Source organism: Hypanus sabinus, chromosome 30 (genome assembly GCF_030144855.1).
Source record: "Hypanus sabinus isolate sHypSab1 chromosome 30, sHypSab1.hap1, whole genome shotgun sequence".
NCBI lineage: Eukaryota > Metazoa > Chordata > Chondrichthyes > Myliobatiformes > Dasyatidae > Hypanus > Hypanus sabinus.
Genome location: NC_082735.1, coordinates 26,693,959 through 26,711,023, shown reverse-complemented (window position 1 = coordinate 26,711,023; position 17,065 = coordinate 26,693,959). Strand labels below are relative to the sequence as shown.

The following is a 17,065-nucleotide window of genomic DNA, read 5'->3' as shown; positions in this document are numbered from 1 at the left end:
ATGTTGTCAATCAGAAAAATCTTAAGGATTAGTTGATCGAATTAACTTTGTTCACTCATATCGCAGTTTTCAAAAACTAAACTATGTTAGTTCATTTTTAATCGTTTCTTTAATTTGAAACATGGTTAAATGCGAAATTAATCACTGATTTTTAATCGATGCACAACACTTTAAAGATGCATTGTGTTAAATGTGACAAACATGGGGAAAACACACAGATGTATATATTGATATTTTTAATTCAATATGTACATGTACAGACAATTACAATTAAGAAGGTGACACTTAAAGTCAACTCTTTCACAGCAGTTCATTTATAAAATGTAACTGTTTCATTTAAGTTCACTCTCATTATACGATTGGCTGGCAAGGCATATTTAACGTCCAGCCTGGTTTCCCTGAGACAATATCGAGGTGTCACATACATAATGCAGCAGCAGTTTGATGCAGGAGGGAGGCTTGATAAATCACATCAAAGGTAGATTAAAATCAACCTGTTAATACACAACTGCAGTCACTAACCAATCAGGCGAGAATGACAAATTTCCTTTCCTGAAATAATTATCTTTTAATTTTGAGAATTATATATACATAATTATTAATAATATAAACCAATAAGAAATTGACTTCAATATTTGAGAAGTTTACTAATATAACACTAAGTCTACATACATCCATAATGCAAAATTAACCACATTCTATACAAACGATGATTCTGATGACCATATTACAACGTCATAGAAGGTAATGAGACATCTATGGCCTAACTTTTTAAGGCAGAAACTCTGGATTGGCATGGGCTGAAATTTAATTGACGGTAAAAATGTAGTAGCAAAATGGAAAATAGGCATTCAAAAATTCTGCAAATTAAAACTGCTTTTTCTGCAAGGCTGTTAATTGAATTAACTAATACAAAATAATATCTATTTCAAGTTTAAAAAATGATGCACAGAAAACTTAGTCAAGAATTTTAAGTTAATCCTCAACTTTTATATCCTTCAGCATATTATGCAGGTTTTAGAATTTTTAAACAAGCTGGCTATTTTTATGTCATGAACCCACACCATTAAGCAAGGGGTCTGTGGACCCCTGGTTGGGAACCCCTGATTTAGATAAATGTGCCCTGTGAGACTTGTGATACAAAAGAGAAAACACTAGGCATTAATAGGGGAATCAATGGAACTGCAAACAGCTGCAATTCCTAGATGATATCTTCATGAACTAAAAAAGGAGAATTTTTTTCCTAAAATCTAGCTCAAGGTCAAACATAGAATTTATGTAAAATATACTTAGGATATTTAATTAACAGCACACCTTCAATATCAATCTACTGAAAGCTATTGTCATACTACTTCCCCAAAACATTTCAATTCACTTTAACAGTGTACAACAGAAGAAAGAACCTCAAAAAGAATGAACATTCCTTTGCTGCCTGCTTCATATTAACTGTGGGTTTGACTGTAAACACAAGATATTCTGCAGATGCTGGAAATCCAGAGCAACACACACAAAATGCTGGAGGAACCCAGCAGGTCAGCTGGCATTTATAAAAATGAATGGACATTTCAGGTTGATACCCTTTATCAGGACTGAAAACTAATCCTGATGAAGGGTCTTGGCCCGAAACATTGACTGTTTATTCATTTCCCTAGATGCTGCCAGACCTGCTGAGTTCCTCCAGCATTTTGTGTGCATTAACGTGGCTTTAAAGTTCCTTTCTGGCATTATTATGCAAGTGTTTATGTACTTTGAAGTGCTTGTCAGCACTCAGAGGGTAAACAGGCAGTTGGCAGGTGTCTCATTTGTTTTTCGCTTTCAAATGAAATTCAAACTTCGTAACAGAAATTACAATGGCGTAGTTTTTCTTAACCTTGGGGACAGCTAGACACTTGTGCCCTGAAATACTGGAATATTATGATGGTGTTCATTCATCCAGCTTGTGGTTTATCATTTACTGATCATAACTTGCAAGATGCCTGAGCGACTTTGGAGCTGGTTTTCCTCTTCAGAGCGTTACAGATGAACACACCAGCTTCCATCAGCTTCTGCAAATCCACCCCCTAAAAAAAAGGCCCAAAAAAAAAGTTTGGCTGAGTCAAGGTTCAACATCATTTTCATCCAAAAAGACTATTGACTTCTGTTTTTTGCAATAATTATGTGACAATAACATAATAATCGTATCAACCAATCTACATCTGCAATAACATGGCAAATGCCAGCAGTAGGAACATGTTGGGGACACTTGATCCTTATCACACTACACTGTTCAAATGTCATTAATCAAATTATTCCAGCTTCGTAACAATACATTTAAATTTCATTAAATGGAACCAACTGGAAGCCATTCATGTTACTTAAGAAAAATTAGATAGTGGTAAAATGGTATATTGTGCTCATGTACAGAGGATGAACATTTGGCCATCATAAGGAGGTTTAATAGAAATACAATACAAAACAATTTTGCTTTGACTCACGTCACATATATAATCAATCAAATAAGCTTGAGTAATTTAACTTCTGTGCTCATTCCAACCAGAAAAATACAGGATTTTGTGTTTTTCCCCCCACAAAGATTCATCATTAACTAACCATTATACTCTCTGTTCAAATCTGCAGTTAATTTCCTGGTTTGTCCTGCTTGGTGCTACTCCAACTGATTAACTTTTTGCGAGGTTACAATCCATTAAAATCACTGCTGTGGTTTTTTGTCTAATCTGTAAACTAACAAATTCTTCCCAAAACTTAAAACGCAAGATAGCATGAAGGCAGCAACTAATTGCTTCCAATTAAATTAAAGTAGATAGTCATAAACACTTACTAGATAGCACCCTCAGTCAAACTTCAAGCCAGCTCCAACATTTGGCACTAAATAACCATACTTATTGAATAAAAATTGCAGTACTGAATACTACAACTACAGACATAAATAGTACAGTACTTGGTTTAAAAAAAAGGTACAAGAGATATAAAAGTTAATACAAACCTCATCCTCCAATGTGGTATAATACCAATAAGGAATAGAATTGCACACACAACTAGTCAGGTAGAAGCAAAAGGATAAACAAAAGAGAATCTGCATATGCTGAAAATCCAGAGCAACACACACAAAATGTTAAAGGAACTCAGTAAGTCAGGCAGCATTTATGAAAATGAATAAACAATCGACATTTTGAGCCGAGACCCTTTATCAGCACTGGATAGGAAGGGGGAAGAAGCAAGAGGAGCTAGTGATAGATCGGTGGAATGAAAGGTGCATTGCTGGGAACTGATCTGCGGGCCATGTTGCTCAGGGTCTTGTTTTTTTTGTGTGACTATGTTATTTTTTGCTCACTATTTTGAATATGTGCTGTGTATGTTTTGCACCTTGGCCCCAGAGGAATGCTGTTTCGTTCGGCTGTATCCATGCATGGCTGAATGGTAATTAAACTTGATTTGATTTGATGAGGCTCGCAGAGAATTGCATATAGTTTAGTCAGGTGTCATATAGAAGAATTGTTCTATTTTGTGACACAAAAAATGAACTTTCCATATATTCATGAGCGGTCAAATCCTCCTTGATTGGGACTTCTATACACAAATTTAGAACAACCCGAGGATCTAAAGTGAAAGATTTTATTTAAAAAGCAAAACTTACTGTGTGAATTCCTAGCCCATTCATCATGTAGACTACATCTTCAGTTGCTACATTTCCAGATGCACCAGCTGCGTAAGGGCAACCACCCAAGCCAGCCACTGAGGAATCCACCGTACAGACTCCCATCTGAAAATGCAAAAAGCACCAGCTCAATGACACGCTCTCTGCGCTACACATGGCTTAATTTAACCTCTTCCAAGGTGACGAGTTGAGGCTGGTAAATTTCAGGCTGCAAATCAGTAAAATAGGTTGGCCTGATGCCCTTTTTGTGACATTTGTGCCAGGATGCTGAAGTCATTTCACCCTCTGTAATAACCCAACTGCAGAGAGGAGAAGCTGTAAATTATTATCCCTTGGGATAAGAATGGAGTACACTGTAAACCAGTATGCTGTCATGTTTTAGTTTGTTTTTGAACTGGCCAACAATATTTCTTCACATTAGAATCAAAGTGATTAGGCCACTAGGCCTTTGGATCAGCTTTGCCATTTAATATCATGGCGAATCTGACTAACTTCAACTCTACTAAACCATCTAGTTGTAATGATGTTTCACCCCTTTTGGTCAATAATCTGATTACTTCTGGCTTAAATATATTTACTCTTCTTCCAACACTCTTTGAGAAAGAGTCCCAAAGACCTACAATCGTCAGACAAGAAAATGTTGCTTCTTAGTCTTGAATTCCTCATTTTTAAACAAGGATTTCTGGTTCCAGATTCTCCCACAAGTGGAATCATCATCTACCCAGTCAAGACCCTACAGGACTATGCATGTTTCAATCTTGTATTTAGAAGATACAAGCCCAGATTCTCCAACCTTTCCTCAGGAGCCAACTTATTCATCTCCACTGGTGGTCTAATGAACAATTTGCTTCTAAACTCATAGCATCCTTCCTTAAATAAAATGACCAATGTTGTACAGAGAACTCCAAATGCCTTATCAGTACTTCAGTACTTGGATAACAGATGTAATTTTTGTTTTGAAATCCCCTTGCAAGAGATAATAATATTTGGTAATCATACCAAATTATTTGCTGTAACATCACTTAACCTTCTCGTGCAAACCATGTACAAGAACATGCCGATCCCTCTGCAATCTCTGACAGGTAATATATTTTCGTATTTTTACCTCTGAAAGTGGACAAATTCACATATTCCCCATACTGTACTCAGCCTTGGTATTGCAACGTTAATACCATTGTCTCACTATTTTCCCTGCTCCAAGATGTTAAGTGAACTGGCATGTAATTTTCCACTTTGTTTCACTCCTTTCTTTGAAAGAAAAATCACATTTGTAATTTTCCAATCTAATAGAATGATTAGCGATTCTTGAGAATTTTGGAAAATTGAAACTAATGTGTCAACTGTCTCGTCCACCAATTCTTATAAAGATTTGGTTAAAGTCAATCAGATAACAGAGACAGAGCACCAACAATTTTCTCCAAACCTTCCCCCAAATTCTTTCTTCTCTTCCAAATCCTGATATAGTTATTTCTGAGGCATTGCTCTAGCAAACCGATGCAGTGTATCCATTTGATTCAAATGCAGTCTCTTCTGCTTTCCGTCATTATCCAGACACACTTTCCATGGGATCAATGCTATTTCTAGCTTGCTTTGTTTGATTTTCTGCTTTCCCCCCTCGTTTTTTAATCTTTAGTCTTGACACTGGATTTGATACAATTATAAGGTTGTTTTTCCCTCAGTCTCATACAATCCTTCAACATTTTTAATTGATCCACTCCTTGAATTTTTCTCATAGGAATGCATCTATTCTGTGCAGTCTTTCCTTTTGTTTCTGAAATGTAATTATAGAGGAAACATTTTTATACTTCTTAACTTTTGCCAACAGCAATGATTCCAGAAAAAAAAGTTTAAACACTATTTGCATATTGTGATATTGTGCTGATAATTTAAACATTGACCTTTTATATAAAATAAGGAACAAGTACATTTTTCCCCCCAGGTATTGAAGTCTACAAATGTGTTCGATGTCTTTAAACTTGAAGAGCTCCAAACATAACTACTTATGACATTTTGTTCAACACAATAATCATATCATCTTGGTTAGCATCAAAACCAATGGTTAAAAACAGCAAAAGTGGCCCTCAAAAACTTGCTATTAATGTGAAGTATTTATCTTGAGAAAAATGTACTGGCCAAACAGAGAAACAGATACATAGTCTTTCCTATAAGGAGTCATTTCCAGTCTGCTTACAAAGCAGTTGCAGTTTCAAAGTTTGTGTTGAATGGTTTTGTCCAGGACACACTTGAGACATCAGAAGTAGTCTCAAATAATCACTAGGCTATAAATGAATTAGAGAGATGATGGCTGTCTAACTGATCCTACAGATGACACATAACATATAACTCAGATGATATGCCAAAAGGAAGTTTAACTACAATCATACTTCTCAATTATTTTTTTCAAAATCAATTAACGCCTTAAGATTACTTGCCTGTAATGCTGCAAAGATGTTGACAAGAGCCTGACCATATGTATCATGACAGTGTACAGCTAATGCACTGACTGGAACCTCTTTGATTACAGCTGACAACATTTTGTGCATGCTGCCTGGTGTTCCTACACCAATGGTATCACCCAGGGATATTTCATAGCAGCCCATGGAATAAAGCTTCTTGGCCACCTGCAGAAAGCACACCATCAGTAACCGGATGAAAACTTTCCACCTGGCCTATTGGTTCTGTAATGCATCTGAAATTCAGTCGTGCAGCTTTGGTGCAGAGTATCTAGGAGGGAAGGGAGAATACAACTGTTGCTTCCTCTTTTTAAATTATAGTTGACTTCATAATTCAGCAAATCAGATTAGGCAAATAAGGCTAGATTAATAGGTGTGAAAACTGGCAGACCCTAACGAGGAATTTTCATGATTTGATGTGGAAAGTGATTCACTCTTGGCCAGTTAAAGGAGAGCGTAAGACTGTAAGAAATTATTTGTAAGCCTGCAAAGACTAGTAGAAACCAACAATGTATGGCAAAAATTGAAAGAGGGAGAAAACAGAATGTGGAATTAAACTGGCAAGAAACATCAGTGCTTCCAAGACCACATAAAAGAGATAGTGAGGTAAAAACCAATCCCTTAGAATTTGAGACATGGGAATTGTGGGAAATAAAGGCAGAACAATTAAATACTTCATATTCATTTTCACAGTAGAAGACACTAAAAACATATGGTTAAGTAACAAGTGGAAAAAGAATGTAACAAGGTTAAAAGGGCAGAAGACAAACTAACAATACCCAGGGTGACAAACAAATTGCCTAGACTGCATTGCCTATATCCTAGGAGTCTAAGGAGGGGTCCTTAAGGAGGAGAGGTCCCAGCAGAGGAGAAAGAAAACTGAAAACAATGGATTAACATCAGTTGCTTGAAGCTGCTAGAATCTCTTATCAAGAGGAAGATAAGAGTAAGGAGGATCAGCAAAGCTGTTTAAAAAGGAAATAGTGTTCATTGGTTAGAGTACTTTGAGAACTTAATCAGCAGAGAAGGTAAATGTAGCAATTATATGCAGTGTGGATGGTGAAAAATTGGTGTGGAGAGATGTTTGATAAGACAAAGAACAGCACAGGGATAAATGAGTACTTTGTTGGTAGGCAGAAACTATTGAAGTGATTCTGCTGGGGTTGAAACCAATTATATTAATTACTTTGAAAAATGAACTTATGATGCAATGTTATATGAGGAATTAAGCTTTGAGGAGGACATAGTCTGCAAGGAATTATAAACATGTTAAGTGACTGGAAAAAAGCAGGACTATAATGTAAGGTATCCACTAAGACAGCCACTTTGGAAAGAAGAATAGAAAAGCACACTATTAAAATGATGTGAAATAATTAATATTGGTGTTCAAAGGTGACTGGATGCCTTTGTGCAAGAAACACAATAATAGCATGCATGTGCATTAAGCACTTAATTAAATCATTCTTTATGCTGCAACTCAACAGGGCCCTGGTGGCACTTTAATTAGAATTATGCATATAGTTCCAGTTTTTTTTTAAAAAGAGAAGGTACACTTGCCTTGGAGGTAACGCTACAAAGATTCACTGGATTGATTCCAAGAATCAGTGGTCATTAGTTGGAAAGGCCGGTTAGTGTTTGCTGTTCTATGAGGAAACTCCAAGCAGAGCTACACAGAGTAGATATTGTGGGAGTCTGAAACAATGGGCGTAGTTTCAGGATAACATGTCTTCCAGGAGCCTGAGATGAGGAAGAATTTATTCCCTTCAGAATTCTCAGCCCCTGGAGATTGCATAAGTATTGTCCTCTCAATAAATAACTATGGGACAAGTAGAAATATTGAAGCCAAAGACCAGATCAGCTATGATCTCATTAAGTAGCAGAGTAGACTCCAGAGGTCACATCACCAACTAGAAATTGTTCTTATATACCTATGTTGATTGATTAAACCACTGTGACTTTTAAAAATGTATAAGTTCTAATTATTGTTACCCTGTTGCCACCATACTTGCCTCTGCAACTTTAACAGGGGAAACATTCCCTTCATAAGGACAGCCGAGAACACAGGACACATATCTGAAACAGTTCAGAACAAAAGTTGATTTCTGTTCAATAAGACAATCTATTTTCTCAGTGGAGAAACATTTATTAAATTTAGGAGTCTGCACAAGCCCCTTCCTGTTAAAACCAGGCAGGATGGATCAGTAATACACATAATGATAAAAACCTAAATAAAAACAAAAATCACAAGAACTGCAGAGGCTAGAAAATAGAAAATTTTAGAAATACTCAGTAGCTATCAGCGGAATAAGAACACAATTAACATTACAGTTCAAAGACACTTCACAATTGGAAAGACAGAACAAGTTAGTTTTCAGTGGAAAAGAAGTGGGGAAATAATGGGTAGAACAAAGGAAATATTTGCTGGGGCATTTCCTACAGATTTACTATTAAAAGCATATTACAAAGACAGGGAAGCCAGTTGTGCTTCTGAATACTTCATTTACTCATCTGGACTTGTTCTAGTCATCGCTCCACCTTCTCTACTTCTGAAAATTTTCTTTCTCTGTTCTGATGAGCCTGGGAACCAAGCAACAACAGTTTCCACTTTCACAGATGCCACCTGAATTGTTAATAACTTTCAGCACTTCCTACTTATGAAAACCTAAACTCTTGATCTGTAATTGGTCAGGACATATCAGCACCGTTCCATTGGCGAACTAAATTTTACTTACAGTGCTGTGCAAAAGTCTTAGCGATATATATATATACTGTATCTAGCCAGGGTGCCTAAGACTACTTTTAATTACCGCACTTTACTGCAGCTGCAGCAAAAAATAACATATTTCATGACTTATGTGAGTGATGATAAACTTCATTCTGATATAGGTCTCTGTTGTGGACTGCAAGTGGGAAGTGGGCAGAGAGAGGGGAATCATGGTTGAGAAAAGGGGAAAGGGGCAGGAAGCAACAGAGGGATATTCTGAAACAATCAATAAGCCAATTGTTTGGATTCAAATTACCTTGCCCGGTGACTCAGGGCTGGGTGTGTCTGCAGCAATGCCACCCTAGCACTCCTCTGCCACCTGTCCCACAACCTTTCTGCAGCGCTCCACCCTCGCCATCCCCAATATCCTTTGCTCCTGTCAGATTTACAAACTCACTCTCTGCTCCATGTTGACAAACACTGTACTGTACTGTGTGCCTAGCTATACATGTGTGCCTAAGACTTTTGGACAGTACTGTACATCTCTTTGAAAATGTTTTGCTTATTCTATCTTAGACCACACACAGCCTGATCATCAATAATATCATCTGCTGTAAATGTCAGGTTTTACTTAAAGAGTTTCGTGGCATTGTTAATCAGACGGTTTCCTGGAGTGTTTCAGGTCAATGCCAATCGTATGTAACCAGTAATACAAACTAAAAGGATTTCAGATTCCTATCAGGTTTGAGAGCTCTTTCAGACTGATTTCCTCTTTGCTAATCCAGTAGTACATTTTGGCAGTTCAGGACTGGGAAATAATGTTGGATCACTTTGAATGTAGGGAAAGTAAAACAAATATTCAAAGGGCAAAGAAGAGAAACCAGAAATGTTTTTTGCCTTCGAGGAACAGTCAACTGGAAGAATTAATACTTGCCTTAACAGGTCAAGAACACTGCTGTCCATCTGTATAAAGAGGGAGATGCTTAAACATCTGCAGGATGATTGACTCCACAATCATTTGTATGTGATGTGGATGCGGCTGTTTGTAAACACATTCCTCAAATGTGTGCAACAGCTTAAGAGAAATCCGAAGCAACACACACAAAATACTGGAGGAACTCATCAGGTCATGCATCATCTATAGAAACGATGTTTCGGGCTGAGTCCCTTCTTCTCACCTGCCTATTACCTCCACTGGGTCCCCTCCTCCTTTCCTTTATCGTATAGTTCACTGTCCTCCCCAGCCATTTAGCTTTCTTTTACCTATTACCTTCTAACTATGTTCCTTCCCTTTCTCTCCCCCCTCCCCACCTTTTTATTCTGGCGTCTTCCTCTTTCTTTTCCAGTCTCGGCCCATAATGTCCAGTAGTTCAATTCTATAAATGTTGCCTGACCTGCTGAATTCCTCCAGCATTTTTGTGCGCGTTGATTTAAAGTTTACTGGAACCCTTTTTGAACCTCAAATTTCCCACTTAAATGGTGCTGTAGTATGAAACATTGTCAGAAATGTAGATAAATGGTGTCATCAATCTGTAGGGAGGATTTTATTAAAAGCAAATAAAAGCAAACCTTTTATTGAAACTTATGCATGGCACTGACTTTGGGGGCATTTAGTCAGCCAAATGACTTGTAAACTTGTGATGCTGATCCTCTACTGACAGCCATGAAAACTGAGGGTTTTTACAGAATAGTGCCTTCATTATTATTTGAGCACTGTATAGAAAAACATTTTTGATAGGATTAAACGTCTGCTTTTGGTGTTCGTGGAAATATTTATTCAGTTATGCCACAAACATGTTCAGCTGTTTCTGCAAGGGACACTTGACAAAGTTTAGTTGCACTCCGCTTTATAACCACATACAATGGGCAATGGGAGAGACTGCACCTTCAACTGTCAAGTCCTTCAGTGATGTAATTCATTCCTTTTCTGCATTGAGTGCTTTATTAACCTCGTTTCTGAAATCGGTACCTTCCTGTTTCCTTTTCATACATCAAATCAATCATTTACTGTGTGTTGCTGTCACCAAGTCATCAGCTCACATTAATAATAAGAAGTACTTTATTGATCCTGAGTGTGAAATTCTTTCATTACAGCAGCAACATTTAAACACACACTTAGCAGTGTGCAGACTTAATAATAAAGTACAGAAAATATACATAACAATAATGTACCAATTGTGCAAAAGTTATGGACGAAATAATAAAAGAGACTATTGTTCTCTGAGTGTTCTCCAGTCGCACAGAGATGAACTGTTGTATATGGTTATTGCATTTGGTAGGAAAGATTTTGCGTAGCGATCCTTATGACAGTGGAGCTGAATGAGTCTGTTCGAAAGGGTGATCCACTGCTTATTCGGTAGGTCATGGAGAGGATGCACCTGATTGTTCATGATGGATAACAGTTTGTTTAGGGTCCTCCTCTACCATCACTAACTCAAGAGTCTGGGTTGTAGCCAAAGGTGGGTCTTATTCTAGGTGAAAAGAATAAACTGACAGCCCTGGTCAGAGTTTTGCTTTGGATAAAATGAAGCTTCTTCTTTGTGGCCTGGAGTAAAGGAATTAATGTATGGGGAGAGACTGGAAAGGCTGGATTGTTTTCCCTAGAAAATAAAGAGGCTTAAGGGTGACCTGAGAGAGCTATATAAAATAAGACGTATTGTATTGAGAGCGTGGATAGACAGAATCTACTTCCCCTGGTAGGGGTATCAAAAACAAGTGGACACAGGTTTAAGATGAGAAGTAGAAGTTTTAAAGCAGAAAGTTTCATTAATACAAAGAGGGTTAATACCTTGAACTCATTGCCAGAGGAGATGGTGGAGTCAGATACAATCAACACATTTTAACAGCAGCAGAATAGGCAAGGTACAGAAACATACCTAATATGGGCAATAGGATTTTTATGGATGGGTAAGGTTAGCATGGATTTGGTGGGCTGAAGGGCCTACCTCTGTACTCTGGAACACCATTTATAAGACAATCACTGCCATCCAGTGGCAGAATACTGGAAAATACACATAATAATCAGTTCATTTCATCTGCGTAGACTTTCATTGTTGCTCCAAAGACAATTTTAACATTCCTCTTCTTTGAAGCTTTTCTTATTGTACTCCAGATTTCTAAAAAGAATATGCATTATACTGAAGTAGTACATTATTACGTACTTCTTCAATCTTCTGTGTTAACAGACTGTACAATGTGAGAAAGCTTTTTGTTCCTTTGAGTTCCAACAACTTTCAAGAACACCAGCTTCTGCCACTAGCTATGCAACACCCAGACTTAATGCTCTCAAATTGTCTAGTCAAAGACAAAATCTTTTTTGAAGAATGTGTCGTCATCATCTGAACCCTTAGTGCCTAGGTGGCACATGGGGCCTTGAAGAATGTGTAGCTGAAGCTTAAAAAAACCCTGGAGTTCATGATTTCAATATACTTAGAGGTCAAGTCAAAATTGTTGCAGGATTGAAACCAGATCATAAATTTAAATTCTTGATTCAAATCCATCAGATATTTCAAGCTATCCAGGAATCACATTGATACATACGTCAGTACAATCAGATTGCTGTTTTGATGATGGAAAAAAATGGGAAACTCTGCGAATGCAAAGCAGTGCAAATCAGTCAGATGGGGGGCACAGTGGAAACCTGCATCAAGGAGCACAGGAGGTGTATCCAGTTGGGTTACCCAGAGAAATTGGCAGCAGCAGAACATTACATTCACGATGGCTACAGGATTGACTTCGATGGCACAAAAACTTCTGTGCTGTGCCAATGGCTTTTGGGACCGTCTGGTGAAAGAAGTCATTGAAATAAAACTAGAGGAAAAGAATTTTAACAGACAAAGGTCTTGCTCTAAGAAAGAAATGGAATTCGATTGTAGGCAATGCGGGACAGAGGAAAACTGATTGCATGAGGTCTAACCAATCAGGAAGGACAGACTTTGTGGACAGAAACACCATCGGACTAGACATGCCCAAGCATCATCCCTCATGAAAATGGCAGAGTCTGTCATCAAAACACTGGTTGCAATTGATGCCTGTACCCTGTACCCTGCTGGAAGCCCAAGAAGAGTTTATTCATCTTTAATTGTATTCATTCAGAAACATGGGAAAGGAAATTTGGCTGTTTTCAACAAACAATGAAACACTGGCTACATAAAAATGTGAAAAAAATTTTAATTACCCCCGAACTGGAATGCTTGCATCTTTTGCAGCTTTCATTACCTCTTCAAACCGGTGTAGACTCTCATCAATTGAGCAATTAATATTTTTTTTACTGAACATTTCTGAAGCTGCTCCAAAGATGGCTACCTCTCTCGCTCCAGCCTTCAGCTGTGGAAGACGCAAGATAATAAACTTAATTCACAACACAAGATAATAATACAAGGCTTTAAACTCCCAAACCCAGCTATACTTCTGCTCACTCTGCCTTTACTCACAATTTTCATAAAGCAAATCTTGCAAGATGCCTCATTAAACTGGGTGCTAATCCTTTTTTTTAATGCTTAAGTATTTTCTGTTTTACAGTAGAATACAGAAAGTATAAGTTTCAAGTCAAAAACCACACTGAAAATGATTATAACTATCCAAGTTGACCATAATACATGAATTATTTACAGGGATGGTATAGGTCGGGGGTCGGCAACCCGCGGCTCCGGAGCCGCATGTGGCTCTTTTACGTCTGTGCTGCGGCTCCCTGTTGCTTTGGGAAATAATTGGTTGTGGCGACCCTTTTCCTGGCACATCCGAACCGACTCACAATTAGATAGCCTACGGGGGTTTGCGAGCACAGAGCTTTGGAGCCTCTGCGCCATGGGGGGCAGGTTGAGGGAGGCTTAAAAGTGAGGCTGAAGATTTCGAATAAAGTTTTTTCCTTCGACTGCAGTTACCGACTCCGTGTCGTAATTTTAGCGCTGCGTGTAGCACACCGCTACATGGTCAGTATTTAATTAAAATGTATTTTATGTTAGTTTGTTAGTTTTTGAAATGTAAATCTAAATTTGAAGATTATGGTGATCTTGTACAATCTAAATAAGACTTTGTGGCGACCCATTTCCTGACACATCCGAACCGGCTCACAATTAGCCAGCGTTCAGGCTAAGGGAGATAGCCTACGGGGGTTTGTGAGTACGTGTCTTTTGCAGCATCCGCGCCCATGGGGGGCGGGTTGAGGGAGGCTTAAAAGCAAGGCTGTTTAGTTGGAATAAAGCTATCTTTGACTGCAGTTTACTGACTGCGTGTAGCAACCGCTACAACGTGTTTTTATCGCTGGCTGTCCAGAGGGGAGGTGCTGAAACGCTTTGTCGCGTGTCTGGAAGAAGTGAAAACTTTCCTGGGCAGCAAAGGGCTCACCTTTCCTGAGCTGGAACAGCCAGAGTGGCTGGAAAAGCTACACTTCATGGTAGACATAACAGCGCACCTGAACACGCTGAACACAGCTCTTCAACGGGGTAAGGACGTACAGCCCTGCACATGTTGGAGGATGTTTTGGCATTCGAGCACAAGTTGACGTTGCTTGCCAGAGATTTACAGAAAGGCACATTGTCTCACTTCCCCAATTTGAGAGAGTTCAAAAAAGGTCACGACATGATAAATTCGGAGTATTTACATTGGGCAATCATCGCAATGCAAACATCGTTTGGGAAACGCTTCTGTGAGTTCAGAGAGGAAAAAAACACATTATCCTTCCTAGTCACTCCCCTAAGCATCGATCCATCCCTACTGAATACGACTGCATTGTCAGGTGTGAGTCAACCTGAACAAGGATGATAAATATTTTAATTGCCTATTATTTTACGTATATTCATATGCTTTCATTGTTCAGTGAAATAGTCCTTTTATTTTTCAGGTTGACAGCTGGCTGACGTTATTTTTGGTTTGCTGCTGGCGGCAAATTTAAGTTTGGCATTTTTCATAAATACAAGAAGGACTCAAATAGACGTTGAGTATTTTACTTAAAAGTAACCTTCAACCCAACGTCTTTTTTTCGGAGGTCAACATGTTTTTGTTGCATGCAGAAATGTAATTTCGTTTTCTCTGCAGGAGTTCATCAATTTCATAAATGCAACACATTATAGTTTGTTTATACATAGCATAAAGGCAAAACAAAACGTTGTATGCAGTGTTATTTCATTTTAAATGTCAAACGGGTTTTGCGGCTCCCAGTGTTTTCTTTTCTGTGGGAAACGGGTCCAAGTGGCTCTTTCAGTGGTAAAGGTTGCTGACCCCTGGTATAGGTCAACACCCTATTTACCTTTTTTGATCTGAATTAAGTGCCGTTACCATACTTTGTTCTCCAAGCAGTAATGGTCGTGTAATGGTTAGCACAATGCTTTGTAGTACCAGCAACTTGAGTTCAGTTCCCACTGCGATCTGTAAGGAGTTTGTACTTTCTCCTTGTGACTGCATGGGTTTCCTCCAGGTTCACCAGTTTCCTCTCACAGTCCAAAGATGTACCAGTTGGTAGGCTAATTGGCCATTGTTAATTGTCCCGTGATTAGGCTGGGATTAAATTGGGGGTGAGGGGGGGATATTGCTGGGTGGCACAGATTGAAGGGCCTATTTTGTGCTATATCTCAATAGATAGTTAGGTAAAAAAAAACCACACACTTTTAATTACTTCAATTTAGGTTCAAAATGTCAATGAACTTGAAAAGACTGGACCTGAAATATAATGACAACTTCCTGCTAGGTCCTGTTGTATATTTTAGAAAACTTATAAAACCATAAGATATAGGAGCAAAATCTGGACCATTGAGTCTGCTCCGCAAGATTTTGCTGAGAATTACCAGTAACTTTCATTCACTTCTAGAATTCAGAGACATTTTTAAATGTTCATAGTTTTGACATCTTTGAAAGCTGGCTAAGCTGAGGATATAGCTCAGCTTCAACATTTTTTGCAGGTAGTATTTGTTCTGTCCCTTCTTGTTCACAACCCAAGCAGTGGATTTATGGTACAGGATGCCCTACAGCAGAATTTGACATCTGCCACTAATGCCAAATTATAAAAGAAATATTTCTAGCCTTTAGACATTTCCCTATTCTTTACAACCCGTAGAAAATACAAATTGGTGGGATTAGAATGTTTATTATTCTATTTTATTTCTTGAAATGTACATGGAATTGAAGTTAGAATTTCAAGACAGTATATAAACAATCATGTAGTACAAAACTAATATTTTTTTTATTTATGGTCTCAAGTTATACCTAATGGAATAAAATACCTTTACTGGCACCTCGAAGAGAACAAGGGGCAAGTGCGAATCTTGCAGCAGATACTTACAGCAGACTCAAACCCTTTTAGATTTGGAGTCAACACTGGGTAGCTCACGTTTGGATATCTTCGGATTCCTTGCATCACTTGCTGTTGATCAGCCATCTAGGCAGAGATAATATGTTTCAAAATATAGAAAGGCCAAGTACAAAAGTTATTACTTATGTATTCCATGAGTTTTAGAAATTCTGATACATATAACCTGACTAGAACACTGAGAAGTGATCTTTCTTTTACAACAGCAAAATAATTAGCACAAATCATAATTAATTAATGCAAAAACTTTAGAACACCATAAGACATCCCGGGGACTTGATAGATGGTAAACAAAACTTTACACTCGTGCAAAGTATTATGAGTTAACACATCTGAAATCATGGTATCAAATAGATGCATCTTAAAACCTCTCTCACTGCGAGATAAAAGTGAGAAATTGAGAGGCCCAAGACAGTTTCCAGAGCTTTGTGGCTTGACACCACTGCCAAAGGCACTGTGGTGGAAATCACCAGAGGTGCAGGAATTTTCTAGAAATTCTCTGTAATTTCCAGGACTCTGAAGAGTTGATATCTGATTTCATATAACCATACAACATATATAACCATATAACAATCACAGCACGGAAACAGGCCATCTCGGCCCTCCTAGTCCGTGCCGAAATCTTAATCTCACCTAGTCCCACCTACTCGCACTCAGCCCATAACCCTCCACTCCTTTCCTGTCCATATACCTATCCAATTTTACCTTAAATGACACAACTGAACTGGCCTCTACTACTTCTACAGGAAGCTCATTCCACACAGCTATCACTCTGAGTAAAGAAATACCCCCTCGTGTTTCCCTTAAACTTTTGCCCCCTAACTCTCAAATCATGTCTTCTCATTTGAATCTCCCATACTCTCAATGGAAACAGCCTATTCACGTCAACTCTATCCCTCTCAAAATTTTAAATACCTCGATCAAATCGCCCCTCAACCTTCTACGCTCCA

General features: G+C 38.2%; 1 protein-coding gene across 2 annotated transcripts in view; it reads right to left on the bottom strand.

The window, feature by feature from the left end:
* Positions 1 to 225: 225 nt before the first annotated feature.
* LOC132383468 (hydroxymethylglutaryl-CoA lyase, mitochondrial-like) overlaps positions 226 to 17,065 on the bottom strand; it is a 33,139-nt gene continuing 16,299 nt past the window's right edge. For both annotated transcript variants that reach the window (XM_059954455.1, XM_059954454.1), the window contains exons 4-9: positions 16,089 to 16,184; positions 12,990 to 13,138; positions 8,118 to 8,181; positions 6,088 to 6,276; positions 3,635 to 3,760; positions 226 to 2,060 (exon numbers count right to left, since the gene is read on the bottom strand). In XM_059954455.1, the coding sequence (XP_059810438.1) occupies positions 1,959 to 2,060; positions 3,635 to 3,760; positions 6,088 to 6,276; positions 8,118 to 8,181; positions 12,990 to 13,138; positions 16,089 to 16,184 (726 nt within the window). In that variant the 3' untranslated portion in view covers positions 226 to 1,958. The remainder of the gene's footprint in view (positions 2,061 to 3,634; positions 3,761 to 6,087; positions 6,277 to 8,117; positions 8,182 to 12,989; positions 13,139 to 16,088; positions 16,185 to 17,065) is intronic.